The 16875-nt window shown below is 44.3% G+C and overlaps 2 protein-coding genes across 3 annotated transcripts in view; one reads left to right on the top strand and one right to left on the bottom strand.

The window, feature by feature from the left end:
* Positions 1-544: 544 nt before the first annotated feature.
* On the bottom strand, positions 545-6586 carry LOC310876158 (tripartite motif-containing protein 16-like). The gene is made up of 3 exons (XM_083789603.1): positions 6134-6586; positions 1321-2244; positions 545-1225 (listed from the first exon to the last, which is right to left on the bottom strand). Exons 1-3 carry the CDS (start codon positions 6381-6383, stop codon positions 657-659), a joined length of 1743 nt encoding a protein of 580 aa, XP_083645729.1. The 5' UTR covers positions 6384-6586; the 3' UTR covers positions 545-656.
* Positions 6587-11357: 4771 nt separating this feature from the next.
* Positions 11358-16875, top strand: part of ctsa (cathepsin A) — a 48818-nt gene continuing 43300 nt past the window's right edge. The window contains exons 1-2 of one of the 2 annotated variants that reach the window (XM_083788478.1): positions 11358-11411; positions 14272-14444. In XM_083788478.1, the coding sequence (XP_083644604.1) occupies positions 14278-14444 (167 nt within the window). In that variant the 5' untranslated portion in view covers positions 11358-11411; positions 14272-14277. The remainder of the gene's footprint in view (positions 11412-14271; positions 14445-16875) is intronic. The other variant, XM_083788477.1, reaches the window with a different exon arrangement.

Genomic DNA, 16875 nt, shown 5'->3' on the forward strand with positions numbered 1-16875 from the left:
AAAATAGATTATTAACCACTTTAAGAGTGTGTCTGAATACAAGAGGAGAACGACACATTAAAATAGATTATTAACCCTTTAAGGCCCATTATGCCAGGGACGTGCACACACAGACATCAAAGGGGGCTTCAGCCCCTGCCCTTTTACCTCGTCTGTAAAACAACTGCCCTCTCCAGACCACGAATGCAGCGTTTACTACATGGTGAAAGAGATGCAAAACGCCCTCCTTTCCTCTCCATGCCATGTCGGAAGGAAGGCAGCGTTCTAGGAGAAAAGTCTCCTGAACTTGAACACAGTATTTTACTATTTTGCGTTGAACGAATTTGTTTCTAAATCCATGTCGTTTACACCTGCATCTCCACTAGCTAAAGAGTGCTGGGTTGCGCCCCGAAAATAGCAGATCTACAAGCTCTCAACGCGTCGCGCTGCGACGCGTTGAGAGCTTGTAGATCTGCTATTTTCGCCATGTTTTTGTCCAAAAGTGCCCTCTTACTGCCCCTCTGACACTCTCTATATACTTTTATATACATCATACGACGCACCATCAAACATAGCTGATCTACAAGCTCACAACGCAGGCTGAGAGAAAAAACAAGAACATCACAATGAAACTATTCTGCATGCTGACATGAGAGACTAAAAAACAAACGTGTGATCTACTTGAGGTCACACAACTCAGCAGTGGCTCCAGTGTTACACCAAACTCCAGCATGGAGGTTGTGTGTGAACGTGGTGCGGACGGTGTGGAGGAGAGTCATGGTGTCGTCAGACACGCTGTAGAAGGACAGAGTACCTGCACTGTGGTCCAGGTACACTCCTACTCTGGAGGAGGACACACGGCCTGGGATGGGAGTATCAATGCCTCTGTGTCTGATACTATAACCTCTGCTGGTACGCTCTAAACACCATGATTTATCATTGCCTCCAAATACACATTCATCACCAGACCCTGTTCTGCTGATATCTTTATATGAGACTGCTGCACCAGCAGATCCACTGATCTCTACCTCCCAGTACCAGCGTCCACTCAGAGCCTCTCTACTCAGAACCTGCTGCCAGGCAGTGAATCTCTCTGGGTGATCAGGATGTGATTGTGATTTGTTCATCCTTGTTACTTTCCTGTTCCCTTTAGACAGAGACAGCTGTTGATGAGCTGTGTTTGGATCCAGTGTGATCGGACGTGAATACTGTAAGAACTCAGCTCTGGTCTTGGGTTCTGCTGGTGCTGACAGTGAAACCAGTGGCGGATTTACCAATCTGGGGGCGGGGGGGGGGCGGGGGGGGGGCGGAGGGTGGGCCGCGGGCGGACGGCGGGCGGGCGGCGGGGGCCCCCCGCCTCGGGGCTCTGCTCAGCCGCTTGGTCTGCGTCGTGCAATAAACTGTCCCGGAGTGAAACATCCACTCTGTTCACTGCCTCCGAGACCTTTGTCCCTTCCTCTGTGAGAATGTCCTCCAGTCTGTCCCTCATCCTGGACACGGCCACAGTCACATCTTCAAAGTGCCTCAGAGGACGGACATGGCTGCTGACTGGGTGTGTAGAGTCACCGGTGGTGGAGAGGGAGGAGGGGTAACGCTGTAGGAAACGGATGTGATCCTCTGTGAGTGAGAGCTGCTCCAGCTCAGCATGTCTCCTCCTCAGTTCAGTGACCTCCTGCTCCGCACGCCTCCTCAGTTCTTCGGCACGACTCACTTGGCGTTCCTGCTGGTCTCGGATCAGCTGCCTCACCTCAGATCGTCTTCTCTCCACGGAAGAGATGAGCTCAGTGAAGACGGTGTCGCTGTCCTCCACTGCTCTGTCGGCACCGTGGTTAATGGACTCCACCTCCTGGTGAAGCCCCTTCACGTCTTTCTCTCTCTCCTGGATTCTCTGCTGGATGTTCTGCTGACTCGTATCGAGCTCTTTCTGTCTCTCGGCCCGTTCTGCTGCAGCTGAGATGGTATCGTGACCTTTGTGTTCGTCCATGGAGCACAGAGAGCAGATAAGCAGCCGATCGGTACGACAGAAAACCTTCTTCACTTCGACGTGACGAGAGCAGATGTTGTCCTGAAGCTCTCCGGAGGCTTGGACCAGCTGGTGTTTCTTAAAGGCAGGAGACTGATAGTGAGGCTGGAGGTGAGTGTCACAGTAAGAGACCAGACACTGAAGACACGTCTTCACGGCTTTCAGTCTCCTCCCAGTGCAGACGTCACAGACCACGTCTCCAGGTCCAGCGTAGCAGTGATCAGGAGGAGCAGCTTGGAGTCCTGTTGATATAGATTGACATACATGTATTTTTCAATCTGATAGAAATGTATTTCATTTGTATGTGCCTGTACCCTCATGTTTGGTAGACTAACCCATTCTGAACGGGCACCCATTTTGGTGTCAGCATCATGTTGTGCTTTACCTATTGAAAAATAGCAGATCTACAAGCTCATATCGCGCCACCGAGTGGCGCGCTATGAGCTTGTAGGTCTGCTATTTTTTAAAAATCAAAGAGCGACTGACATTTTTAGAATCTGATCTCAGGTCAGAATGGGTTCATCAGACCAGTGTGTGTCCAGTGGAAACCTCGTATGAATCTGATCTCAGGTCAGAATGGTTTAACAGCATGTCTCCGCTGCCTGATAACTAAGGCCAAACGGAATCCGCTGGTTCTTTTCTGTTTTTCTGCTGTGATTCCGGAGGAAAATCTGCGGGATTCTGTGGAGTGTTTTCTTTTAGACAGTTATCCAGGACTATAATCAATGTGTTTAGAGCAAAAATAACTCTAAATATGCTAAATAAACCTTAAAGTACCACAACAAAGTAATTAAGATCTATTAGTCAAACCTTCGACTTCATCCATTTTTATTCAATAATAATTCACTCCTTCATGAACATTCTTTAGTACAAAACAAATAACAAATCAAATAGCCAGCCAGTGGCTTTCAGCCAGCCAGCCAGCCAGCCAGCCAGCCAGCCGCTCAGTCCACTAACCAGCCAGCCAGCCAGCCAGTCAGTCAGTCAGTCAATTAGCCAGTCAGCTATATAGCCAGTCAGCCAGCCCCTAAGTCCGTTAACCAGCCAGCCAGTCAGTTAGCCAGTCAGCTATATAGCCAGCCAGTCAGCCAGCCAGCCAGTCAGTCAGTCAGTCAATTAGCCAGTCAGCTATATAGCCAGTCAGCCAGCCCCTAAGTCCGTTAACCAGCCAGCCAGTCAGTTAGCCAGTCAGCTATATAGCCAGTCAGTCAGCCAGCCAGCCAGCCAGCCAGCCAGTCAGCCAGCCCCTCAGTCCGTTAACCAGCCAGCCAGTCAGTTAGCCAGTCAGTTATATAGCCAGTCAGTCATCTGCCTCAACCAGAGCCTTTATGAAATACAACGCAAACGTCTTCCTCTCAGCAGTATATGGGCCTTGGAGAGGCAGGCAGCCAGGGTTTCAGTCCTATAGAACATACTGCAAAACTAAGACAATTTGTTAAAACCCTAGCATCCCTATTCTGAGGGTAACATTAGTCGAAAATAGCAGATCTACAAGTTCACAAACGATGGCTCATGCTGTGACTAAGTGGGCGTCTAAAAATACTGAACATGAATCCAACACAACACTGCCATGCGCATCAAAACAGAGTGGGCACTAGGGAAAGGTGCATGGGCAGACTGGGCACCATGCAGGGAAAGGTAGGTACCAAAACAGAGTGGGCACTAGGGGAAGGAGGGCAGACTGGGCACCAGGGAAAGGTATAGGCACCAAAACAGAGTGGGCACTAGGGGAAGGAGGGCAGACTGGGCACTAGGGAAAGCTGTAAACAGATGTGTTACATTAATATTTTGAGTAATACTATCTTGTGAAACTATAAAAAAAATCATATTCTCTCTCACATGCTCTCTCTCCACGGCACACACACACACGCACAAACACACGCACAAACACACACACACACACACACACACACACACACACACACACACACACACACACACACACACACACACACACACACACACACACACAACTCTCTCTTTCGCACGCACGCACGCCCTCTCCAAACACGCAGACACACGCACACACACACACACACACACACACACACACACACACACTTTCGCTCTCTCTCGCACGCACATCGCATGCAGTCTCTCAAACATACACTTTCTCCCTCTCTCTCTCAGGCCTCAGCTCTCTCTCGCCTCTCGGAGCGATCGAAAGTTAACGCTGCCCAATTCTTTTTAATTCAGTCCAGCATGTTAACCAAACAAGCTACCAAATAGCTAGCAAATAGGCTATTTAATGAGATCAGTGCAGATTTGCAAAAAATAATGCTCAGTCTTGAGAATGTTTTTGGCTTTAAGCCCTGGAATCAAGGAAGCAGGCATGATGGCTGCAATAATTCATCTTAATATCTCTGAGCATTTTATCGGTTGCACGGTCTGGGAAGAACCTGTTAAACAAGAGTGTTGAGCGACTACAGGAGATGAATGTATAAATAAGTGGCTGAGAGGCGATGGGATGGGCCAGGTTGTCAGACGCGCTCCGCAAACAAAAGGATTTCGCCGGGTCCAAAGCAATGCGTTTAAGTTGTTTTATTAAAGCAAGGCGCATAACTCAAAGGGTCTAGTCACAGCGATCAAACGTAAATAAAGTAAATAAAAGAAAGCAAAATAAGCGGTATAAAGCGGTCAACAAAAGTGCGGCCTCCCACACACACACCCCCTCTCTCTCACTGTGTCTGAAGCAGGTAGAATAGGTGAGGTATTGAATGAATCAGGTCCGCCCCTATGCCCGTCAATCATCCACGTTAACCACCATGGTGACAGCCCACTCTTTTCATAGACCAAAACAATTCATGGCTCCTACAAAGAGAATACCAGCACTCACGGAACTGTCCTTATCCCATTCTGACCGGGCACGCATTTTGGTGTTAGCATCATGTTATGCTTTAGCTATTGAAAAATAGCAGATCTACAAGCTCGTATCGCGCCACCGAGTGGCGCGATACGAGCTTGTAGGTCTGCTATTTTTTTTAAAATCGAAGAACGACTGACATTTTTAGAATCTGATCTCAGGTCAGAATGGGGTTAATCAGACCAGTGTGTGTCCAGTGGAAACCTCGTATGAATCTGATCTCAGGTCAGAAGGGTTAAAGGAACTTTATTGTTTCCATAGGTTTTTAATCTGAGCATTTCCCAGAGTATAGTTTTTCAGTGTTCCTTGTATATATATTTTTTACCTTAAATGTGGTAATGTGTAAAAAGGCTGAGTCACACTTGTTGTTCACAGCACACACCTGACAAAAGACCATTGATATGAAATATTGAGACTGTATACATGACCAAGACGTCTCCCTTCAGGAAGGGTATGGGTATTGGTGACATGGAGTGCCGGAGCTAAAGGAAACCCTATTACTAAAGTGCGGCTTTCCCAGTGGATTGCGGAGGCCATCCAACTGGCTCATGCCAGTACAGGGTTTCAGCCTCCTGAAGGCCTGAGGACACAGGATGCTGCCATACCCTGCGTAGAGCAGTGCACTAAGGGCACTATTCAAGGGTGTTTCCATACAGGATGTGTCATGTGTGTACGGTTGCAAGTTGGTCATCCTTTTTCAAGATTCTATAACCTGGACGTGGCAGAGCTTGCTATGCCTCACGTAGTCCTGGGTGTGGCCTCTAGACGAGGCAGGTCACGTACATAGACTATTAGGTTCGGGTAACTTATGTGAGTTGACCCTGGTACCTATATAGGGCATAGGGCATACCCCGGAGCATTTAGGTGGACCAGGACTGTCAGCTCAGATAGCCCTTGGAGCATAAGGTATATAAGGTTTTCGCATGGCGAGTATACGTGCATGTATATATATACAATACCACAAATCTCCTGCAACATATTAATGAGCATGTCATCCTGACACTATGGGCTGTATTTTGCGTGTCTTAAGTACCAGGTCTTATTACTTAACTTAAGACCTGGAGGCGTGATCAATGCCATTTGGCTATTCTGAGTGGCCAAAGAGCATTGACCACGCCTCCAGGTCTTAAGTTAAGTAATAAGACCTGGTACTTAAGACATGAAAAATACAGCCCTGAATATTTAAAATTGTGAATATTAAAAAAATAATATATATGTCCATCTCAGGGAGTGAGCTGTATTTACAAGATAACTTAAATCAGTCTCACCTGTCTTCTTCAGGGTCTCCACCACCTCAGCCAACATGGTGTTTTTCTTCATAACAGGTCTTGGGTTGAAGACCTGTTTGCATTGTGGACAGCTGAACCTCCCCCTCTGGTCGTCCTGGTTCCAGTGTACCTCGATACAGCTGCTGCAGTAGCTGTGTCCACAGGGAACAGTCACTGGATCCTTCAGTAGATCCAGGCAGATAGAACAGCACAACTGTTCCTGATCCAGTTGAACTCCCTGCTGCGCCATTTCTGTCTGTCTGTCTGTCTGTCTGTCTGTCTGTCTGTCTGTCTGTCTGTCTGTCTGTCTGTCTGTCTGTCTGTCTGTCTGTCTGTCTGTCTGTCTGTCTGTCTGTCTGTCTGTCTGTCTGTCTGTCTGTCTGCCTGCCTGCCTGCCTGCCTGCCTGCCTGCCTGCCTGCCTGCCTGTCTGTCTGTCTGTCTGTCTGTCTGTCTGTCTGTCTGTCTGTCTGTCTGTCTGCGTTCTGTCTGTCTGTCTGCGTTCTGTCTGTCTGTCTGTCTGTCTGTCTGTCTGTCTGTCTGTCTGTCTGTCTGTCTGTCTGTCTGTCTGTCTGTCTGTCTGTCTGTCTGTCTGTCTGTCTGCCTGCCTGCCTGCCTGCCTGCCTGCCTGTCTGTCTGTCTGTCTGTCTGTCTGCGTTCTGTCTGTCTGTCTGTCTGTCTGTCTGTCTGTCTGTCTGTCTGTCTGTCTGTCTGTCTGTCTGTCTGCCTGCCTGCCTGCCTGCCTGCCTGCCTGCCTGTCTGTCTGTCTGTCTGTCTGCGTTCTGTCTGTCTGTCTGTCTGTCTGTCTGTCTGTCTGCGTTCTGTCTGTCTGTCTGTCTGTCTGTCTGTCTGTCTGCGTTCTGTCTGTCTGTCTGTCTGCGTTCTGTCTGTCTGTCTGTCTGTCTGTCTGTCTGTCTGTCTGTCTGTCTGTCTGTCTGTCTGTCTGTCTGTGCCTGCCTGCCTGCCTGCCTGCCTGCCTGCCTGTCGACTGACTTAAGGTTGGTTTAACACATGATACGAGAGATCAGATAATTATAATAACCAGATATTCTGCTTATTGGTTCCTCAGAGGTCACATGAGATGAGACATCCTTTCTGATTGGTTCGTACGGACAAAACCACACTGAACCTTGTCCCTTCTTGGTACCTTGGTATTTCTATTGCTGTCAGGGCTGACGTCACGCCTACCTAGTTGTGATGTCATCCCCTCCTTATATAAGGCATCTTGTGATGTCATCCCCTCCTTATATAAGGCATCTTATACCTAGTTGTGATGTCATCCCCTCCTTATATAAGGCATCTTGCCAGAACCGTTCTCTGTCGGATTATAAACTTCAATCAAGTCTGTATGAGAATCTAAACCTAAGCCTTGCAACTTAAGCTTTTCTTAACTTGTCCATCTTTAAAGATATCGCCAAGACCTATACTCTGCAAAAGAGTTCCATCTGATCAGCACTTCCCGCTCTTGTGACAAAGAACATTCTCAACCCTTACAATTGGGCTGATACGAAAAGGCTTGTCAGGAATCTGGTTGAGCAGCTAGCTCACACTTAATTTCCAACGGGAGTCACGTGGTTTTGACGAGACAAGCTTTCTCCATGGCTGTCTTCATGCCCTCCTCCCCCCCCCCCCCCATGGAGCAAGCAGGGAGTAAGTTTGTTGTTGTTATTTTCTTATTTTTGGTTACTGGACCATTCTCACGAGTACCAGGAATGGGTGGACCGAAGGAGACGTTGAAATTCTTCGTCCACCAAAGTTCTTTTTCTTTGAGGGAACACAAACATTGAATGCTATTAACAATGAATGGCCAGCATTGAGTAAACACAAACATTGAAGACGAAGGTGGGGACGCAAATTCTGATTGGCCGGAATGAGATGATGTATGTACGATGGTATAAGAGCGCCCCTCACTTCACACAGGGGTGATTTTTTTATGCAGCTTTTAATGTATGGTCATGGTCACAAACATTAAACTCCCATTGACAATGAATGGAGAATTTTACTTCATAGTGTCTGAGCAAATAGGCTTAGTATCTATTGTATGTAATGATGATGTAGGATGATGAGAGCGCCCTAGAACTCATTTGGTTCCATGTGTTAAAACGGGGGTCCGTAGCCTAATGCATGTCAAACCTGCAGGGGGTCCTTGAAATGAAAACGGTTGAGAATCACTGCCAGAGCCGTACAAATGGGGGTCCGCACTCCGCACTTCCGCAGGCTGATTAATGTCAATTTGGGGGTCCTTGACACGAAAAAGGTTTGAGAACTAATGATGTATAATATATACTTATATAGTGTATATAGTGGCAGCGGTGGCCGAGCGGTTTGCGGAGCGGTCTTGATATCGTGAAGGTCGCTATAGTTCGTTTCCCCGGACCGACACGTTAAAATTACCACCGCTGAAGTGCCCTTTGAGCAAGGCATTGAACCCCTACCATGAAATGTTCTATGAGCAGGGCCTGGCTGTAAACAAGTTCTTGAGCTTAGTCCAGTTACCCTGGGTAAACATAGTACCTTTCCTTTCCTTAGTCCAGTTACCCTGGGTAAACATAGTACCTTTCCTTTCCTTAGTCCAGTTACCCTGGGTAAACATAGTACCTTTCCTTTCCTTAGTCCAGTTACCCTGGGTAAACATAGTACCTTTCCTTTCCTTAGTCCAGTTACCATGGGTAAACATAGTACCTTTCCTTTCCTTAGTCCAGTTACCCTGGGTAAACATAGTACCTTTCCTTTCCTTAGTCCAGTTACTCTGGGTAAACATAGTACCTTTCCTTTCCTTAGTCCAGTTACCCTGGGTAAACATAGTACCTTTCCTTTCCTTAGTCCAGTTACCCTGGGTAAACATGGTACCTTTCCTTTCCTTAGTCCAGTTACCCTGGGTAAACATGGTACCTTTCCTTTCCTTAGTCCAGTTACCCTGGGTAAACATAGTACCTTTCCTTTCCTTAGTCCAGTTACCCTGGGTAAACATGGTACCTTTCCTTTCCTTAGTCCAGTTACCCTGGGTAAACATAGTACCTTTCCTTTCCTTAGTCCAGTTACCCTGGGTAAACATAGTACCTTTCCTTTCCTTAGTCCAGTTACCCTGGGTAAACATAGTACCTTTCCTTTCCTTAGTCCAGTTACCCTGGGTAAACATAGTACCTTTCCTTTCCTTAGTCCAGTTACCCTGGGTAAACATAGTACCTTTCCTTTCCTTAGTCCAGTTACCCTGGGTAAACATAGTACCTTTCCTTTCCTTTCATGTGATACCATGTGATAGGCCTACATATAGGCCTATTATTTATTTTGTATTTCTAACCATTTATATGATTTATTTTGCATATTACTGTAGCCTATTTGTATGTCATTAAGTATGTGTGTCATTGAGTATAAAGGACTGCAATGGAAACAAGCTATAAGCGTTCTTGCATGCAGACCTATACTGAACTGTACTTTACTGCATGTGCTTTTTTATGCAAACTGTTAATAAAGTAATCAATCAATCACACCCTCTATTATTCTTTTGATTCTACTGTCATTATCGTTATATTTTTAAGGTGCCAAGCATGATTGTTTGTCTACTTATTAAGGGACCAAGAAGTCCAGAAGGGGACTTAATTAAAAGTGCACATATTCGTGAGGAACACATGTGGTATGGGGACGTATGACCTTATGACCTTATGACCTGTGATCCTTAGATCTCCCTCCAGTGAATTGAATTATATGTTAAAATGTAGATTAGGCTACTGAGGGTAGGTTAATATAGTGTCAGTTATTTAAAATGCTAATCTGATCTCTTCTCCTGCACAGACTCCATGCACTAGTCCCTCCATATTACATGTTATAGTCTATACAATTACAATGTAGGCATTTAGCAGACGCTCTTAATCCAGAGCGATTTACATTAAGCAAGAACGGAATGCATGGCAATAGCAATACACATAAAAAGTAGTTTACATGAAACATGCGTAAAATAAGAACGGTTTAATATATATAATTAAACTATACATGACTATATAGTCTAGTTTAAAATGACTTGTCTGATCTCTTCTCCACTAGTCCCTCCTCCACATTACATTTTAGTCTAGTTTAAAATGACTGTGAGTGAAAGAGATGAGATTATTTATTCACCATTTGAACCACGGACCACTATTTTATTTCGGTAATAGCCTACAGGCAAACGTTGATCAAAATAACAATTATTCTACATTCTCTAAATCGTGTAGACTTCTTGTAAATTAAGTAATGCAGATGTTTAACAATATGTTAAGTCTTGAGAGAGTAAAAGAGTAAAAAAAAAGTGTAAAACTAGAAAAAGTGCCCTTCCGGGCACAGGTCTCCACCAGGTTATCCACAGATCCGTGCAGTTAGAGGTAAAAACACTTTTGGGCCAGTTATAGCGCCACCTTGAGGCTGAGTTGAAATTGTTCATGTGGCATTTCGTCCTCGGCCTAGTGGGAATGTGGGTGCACAATTTCACGGAAATCACGCGATGTGTTCATGATTTGCAGCATTTTGTTTGAAACTGAGCACTCCTGTGAACTTTGGAAGCCAATCTTAACCAATCAGGATGGAGTCTGATAAATCTGAAAGACCCGTTTCGTTGAATGGCTCTAGAGAGACTGTGTACCAATTTGCGTGATGTTTGGACAAAATCTGTAGGTGTACTGTGCAAAAACTTGTTTTGCACAAAGCGGCCTTCTGGTGGCGCTATAACAGGCCGTTCTGGAAAGTTTGGGGCAGAGGTTCATCGTTGGCATCCAGGGAGTGTGTGTGCAAAATATGGCATCGACCAACTTGTTTTGCACAAAGCGGCCTCCTGGTGGCGCTATAACAGGCCGTTCTGGAAAGTTTGGGGCAGAGGTTCATCGTTGGCATCCAGGGAGTGTGTGTGCAAAATATGGCATCGACCGGGTTAACGGTGTCCGAGATTAGCTGTTCACGGACACACGGACGGACACACAAACGGACGGACGGAGTGCAAAACATACTCTCCCCACATGCCTTCGGCCTGGTGGAGACAATGAAACCAAATTCTATAAGGTTTTAATACCAACTCAAGAGTGGTTACAATTACAACCATGTAGTTTTAGTGTAGGGAGGGAGGGAGGAAGTGTCCATTCCTTCTTTACATCCAAAAAACACTTCCCCAGCTGATGACGTACATGTCCACTCCTTCACTCACCTCACGTGGTCACGTGATCCGTGTCATATGACCGCAGTGATTTCCGCGTTAATAAAAGCAGCTGCGAGGAGTCAACAACAGAACCTCTCCTCTCCTTCAGTCTCTCTAGTCTGGTAAGAATTAATCACTTTAATTCAACTCAACCTTTTCATTAAACGTTAGGCGTGTATTTCAACGAAGCGCCATTGTTTCGAATTAAAGTTTAGTACACTTGAAAGTGCTGTTAATTAACCCATTCTGACCTGAGATCAGATTCTTAAAATTCGATTTTTCAAAAGAAATAGCAGACCTACAAGCTCGTAGCGCGCCACTCGGTGGCGCGCTATGAGCTTGTAGATCTGCTATTTTTCAATAGCTAAAGCATAACATGATGCCGACACCAAAAGGGGTTCCCGTTCAGAATGGGTTAAAAAAAGAACATGTTTTATTATAAAGTGGTGTTAATTAAATTAAAGTTACCCATAATGAGGAAATACTATGCTTATTGTCTGCTCATTTCTTTGTCATCACTTTAATACAATTCCACTTGTTTAAATCTGCCTCTCTATCCTGAATGGATAAAATTGGTATCCCGTTTCATAAAAAGCTGGAGAGACATGGAGACTCCTGTTACTGGACAAACGCACTACAGCACTGTAGACTACTGTCACAATATGGAGCTTTTAACACTTATTTTAAGCAAAGAAAACCACTTAACCTACCCTTTAAATGTCTGAAAATACACATTAACATGATGCCAGCCAATCTATTAGAAATTATTGTACAAAACGATAAAACATTTGTTTCCCCCAAAAAAGGATGGTGTTGCTGACAAACATGTCTATGATATGATGCTATCTATGAGATGGTTTAATTTGCAGCACAATTGTGTACAATGTCTAGGCCTGCTGTATCTCACTCGGCCGAGTGAGATACAGCAGGCCTAAAACATGATCAACAGGTGGTATTATTATTAATTTATATAAGGATATTTTGCATCTTTTCTCACTGAGTGTCGAGTGGGTTCCAAACTACATAGGCCTACATTGTATGTAGTCCTAGTACGTCATAGTACAAATGTACAGTATAGTATAGTATAGTATATATGTATAGTTTATATAGTTTCATTATATAGATATTCCACTGTTACTTTCTTAGCTTACGCATGTTTCATGATGTGATGTTTCATTATGTGATGTATTCCCATGCTTTTTTGTTTTTGCTTAAAGGGACACTTCACCCTTTTTGCAAAAAAATATATGTTAACTAGAAAAAGTGCCCTTCTGGGCACAGGTCTCCACCAGGATAGGAATGTAGGACATTGCAGCTTGCCTTCATCTGGTGGTTGGATAGAAGGGCAACAAAAGTAAACTAGAGAGACTGTGTACCAATTTGCGCAATGTTTGGACAAAATCTGTAGGTGTATTGTGCAAAAACTTGTTTTGCACAAAGCGGCCTCCTGGTGGCGCTATAACAGGCCGTTCTGGAAATTTTGGGGCAGAGGTTCATCGTTGGCATCCAGGGAGTGTGTGTGCAAAATTTGGCATCGACCGGGTTAACGGTGGCCGAGATTAGCTGCTCACGGACGGACGGACACACGGACGGACGGACACACGGATGGAAGGACAGACGGAGTGCAAAACATACTCTCCCCACATGCCTTCGGCCTGGTGGAGACAATGACATTTAGAAGCTTTAGAATACTTTCCTGGGGGTCTTTATGTGTGTAATATGTGGTTTTAGTTATTTTAGATTGTAGCAGTGAGCCCAGTGTCTCTGATGTCATGGACACTGGTCTCACTACCTTCCTGGACTACAATTCCCACCATTCTTTGGTGCACTGCTCCTCCTTGTGGATAGGGGGAGGGCTGTCTTACTGAGACAACATGTAGTCCAGGAAGGAAGTGAGCCCAGTGTCCATGACATCAGAGACACTGTGCTCACTGCTACAATCTAAAATATCTAAAACCACATATTACACACATAAAGACCCCCAGGAAAGTGTTCTAAAGCTTCTAAATGTCATTAACATATATTTTTTTGCAAAAAGGGTGAAGTGTCCCTTTAATGTAAGTCGCTCTGGATTAAGAGCGTCTGCTAAATGCCTAAATTGTAAACCAATGACCCCGGTATGGCTGTGTAACCCGGTGTACAAATGGTCCATTTGGTTCAATTATTTATACACTTTAGTTACTGTGTTCTAATGAAGGGTGCTACAATTGAGGAACGGGTATATTTAAAAAGTGAACATTTTTGCAAGTGTTTGACATTTCTAACTCTGCAAATCTTGTAAAAGGTTTATATAATATACCCTATTTACAACATGTATGAGTGACTCCGTGTGTGACAACGCTGTACTGTACAGCTGTAATGCAGCCTGTACACACCCTCCAACTGCATATACTTTCCCCATTTTCAATGTTGACACTTGCTTTGGCAATGTAGATTAATGTTTTCTCACGCCACTAAAGCTAGGATATGATAACAGACATGTCGTCTACATGGAACTTGGAAGTTATCATTTCCGTTTCACTTCCTTCAGATTGTGCTTCCTGTGGGTTTTGATGTAAGACACTCACATTTGAAATGAACGGCTGAAATAGTTTCGTTCACAGCACAGATCTTTTCACTGTATTGCTGTTCTATTTACAGTCCACTAACTTGTCCAGTAGCCTATAGCCAAATGTAACTAGGTGTGAAAGGGTCACGTAATTGGCTGTAGTGTTTGTGATTTAACCCATTCTGACCTGAGATCAGATTCTAAAAATGTCTTCTACATCCTGACAGTTTTCTGAAAAAGCTATGTTTCTATGTCAGTCGATTTTTCAAAAATAGCAGACCTACAAGCTCGTAGCGATGAGCGTATGAGCTTGTAGATCTGCTATTTTTCAATAGCTAAATTATAACATCATTTTTTAAAACACAAAGGGTCTCCCTCCCCCAAAATGGGTTTTTAACTAACCGTGCCGCTGTGGCTTCTCTTCCTTATTCTAGGTGAAGATGTGTGGTGTAGTGGCATTGGTTGTCCTGCTGGGGTCACTGCTGGGCAGTGAATGTGCACCAGAAGCGGACGAGATCAAGTTCCTACCAGGGCTGCAGAAACAGGCCAACTTCAAACAGTACTCTGGTTATCTGAGCGTTAGCGATGGGAAGCACCTGCACTACTGGTTAGTATTATTAACTAGTCTCTGGTTATCTGACCGTTAGCGATGGGAAGCACCTGCACTACTGGTTAGTATTATTAACTAGTCTCTGGTTACCTGACCGTTAGCGATGGGAAGCACCTGCACTACTGGTTAGTATTATTAACTATTCTCTGGTTACCTGACCGTTAGCGATGGGAAGCACCTGCACTACTGGTTAGTATTATTAACTAGTCTCTGGTTACCTGACCGTTAGCGATGGGAAGCACCTGCACTACTGGTTAGTATTATTAACTAGTCTCTGGTTACCTGACCGTTAGCGATGGGAAGCACCTGCACTACTGGTTAGTATTATTAACTAGTCTCTGGTTACCTGACCGTTAGCGATGGGAAGCACCTGCACTACTGGTTAGTATTATTAACTAGTCTCTGGTTACCTGACCGTTAGCGATGGGAAGCACCTGCACTACTGGTTAGTATTATTAACTAGTCTCTGGTTATCTGACCGTTAGCGATGGGAAGCACCTGCACTACTGGTTAGTATTATTAACTAGTCTCTGGTTATCTGACCGTTAGCGATGGGAAGCACCTGCACTACTGGTTAGTATTATTAACTAGTCTCTGGTTACCTGACCGTTAGCGATGGGAAGCACCTGCACTACTGGTTAGTATTATTAACTAGCCTCTGGTTACCTGACCGTTAGCGATGGGAAGCACCTGCACTACTGGTTAGTATTATTAACTAGTCTCTGGTTACCTGACCGTTAGCGATGGGAAGCACCTGCACTACTGGTTAGTATTATTAACTAGTCTCTGGTTATCTGACCGTTAACGATGGGAAGCACCTGCACTACTGGTTAGTATTATTAACTAGTCTCTGGTTACCTGACCGTTAGCGATGGGAAGCACCTGCACTACTGGTTAGTATTATTAACTAGCCTCTGGTTACCTGACCGTTAACGATGTAAAACACCTGCACTACTGGTTAGTATTATTGTTTATTAATTGTGACCAGATTTGACTGAGACTGCCATCATACAAATTCCAGCTTTTCACCAGAGGAGAAACTTTTTTTTTTGTAATCCAAAATGAGTTTATAGCACAGGCATACTCTTCAAGTACTAGAGCATGTCTGAAACAAATGTCAGAGCTGAAACCGACATGTAAATATGAAATAAATGCCCAAACATGTATCTAGGTGTAATGTTAGACCACAAAAGTTAACCTTTTCAAGCCTGTTTTCTCAACTCGCTGTTTCTCTGCAAGACATTACTCTATAATCTCCAAAACTGGTGGGTCAAACTGAACAACCAATGTCAATTTGAAGCTATGATTCCCTGCTTTCATATGACATGAAAAAACGAAAATTCCAAAAAATCCAATGGCAGTCCCTCAGTCAAATTTAGTCATAATTATTACATTTAGGGATAGACATTACTGGCCCCACAACATTGTTCAGGTATTGCTATGTTAACGGGTACGCTCGCCTCTGTTCCAACTCGCCACACTACTCTAGCTAGCTGTAAATAACAAACATAATTCATGTTTGTGATTATTTAAAAGGTGTTATCGTATTAATTTATCATTGTTGGGTTCATTCTGTATATCCACGGGCATAATGGCATGATGATGCCATTACAAAACATGGGCTACATGGAAGAAATGTGATTAATAAAACGACATTAACTGCTAGAAGGTCCTAAATTAAGCAGTCACCGTCTCTGTAAAATTTAGAAAGAACATCACGTCACAGAGTATAGAGATCGAAATGAGAAAAAGAGGTTGCGCATCAGCAATGGCTTTCAGTGGAGTGCCAAACTCAAATCAAGTATACATAAAAAAATATAGGAATAAAAATTCCAAAAAGGTAGCACATCCAAAAATTAACCAAGCGGGGGGACAAGGTACTCACATTTCCATTTCTTTATTGGCAAACACCAAAAGGTTACGCTGATGCGTTTGGGCTGTGCAGCCTTCATCAGAGCATTCACATCAACTGAATTCAAGTCAATTTATACAAAATGGGGTCAGAGTTCACCTACAGCTGAAATCTCAAGTTAATCAACAGGGTCCAATCACAAACTGCTTTGAATAAACATTTTGAGGCATAGTATATATCTCAGTGGCATACGTAGGGCAAACTAAACGACCCCTCAAACAGAGAATATCAGAACACAAAACTGCAATCCGTACAGGAAATATGGATTATGCCATTGCAAAACATTATGCTGAAGCAAACCATGGTTCACCTTCTTCATTAAGATTCTGTGGGATTGAGAGAATGGAGATGCCCAGCAGAGGGGGTGATATTCTGTAGAGACTAGCCCAAAGAGAAATGCAGTGGATATACACACTCCATACTATGACACCCAATGGACTGAATGAGGGCTATATCTTAAAATGCTTTCTGGGTTAAGATTGGCTTTAACCCATTCTGACCTGAGATCAGATTCAT

The sequence above is a fragment of the Protomyctophum parallelum genome (assembly GCF_964188405.1).
Source record: "Protomyctophum parallelum genome assembly, chromosome: 18".
NCBI lineage: Eukaryota > Metazoa > Chordata > Actinopteri > Myctophiformes > Myctophidae > Protomyctophum > Protomyctophum parallelum.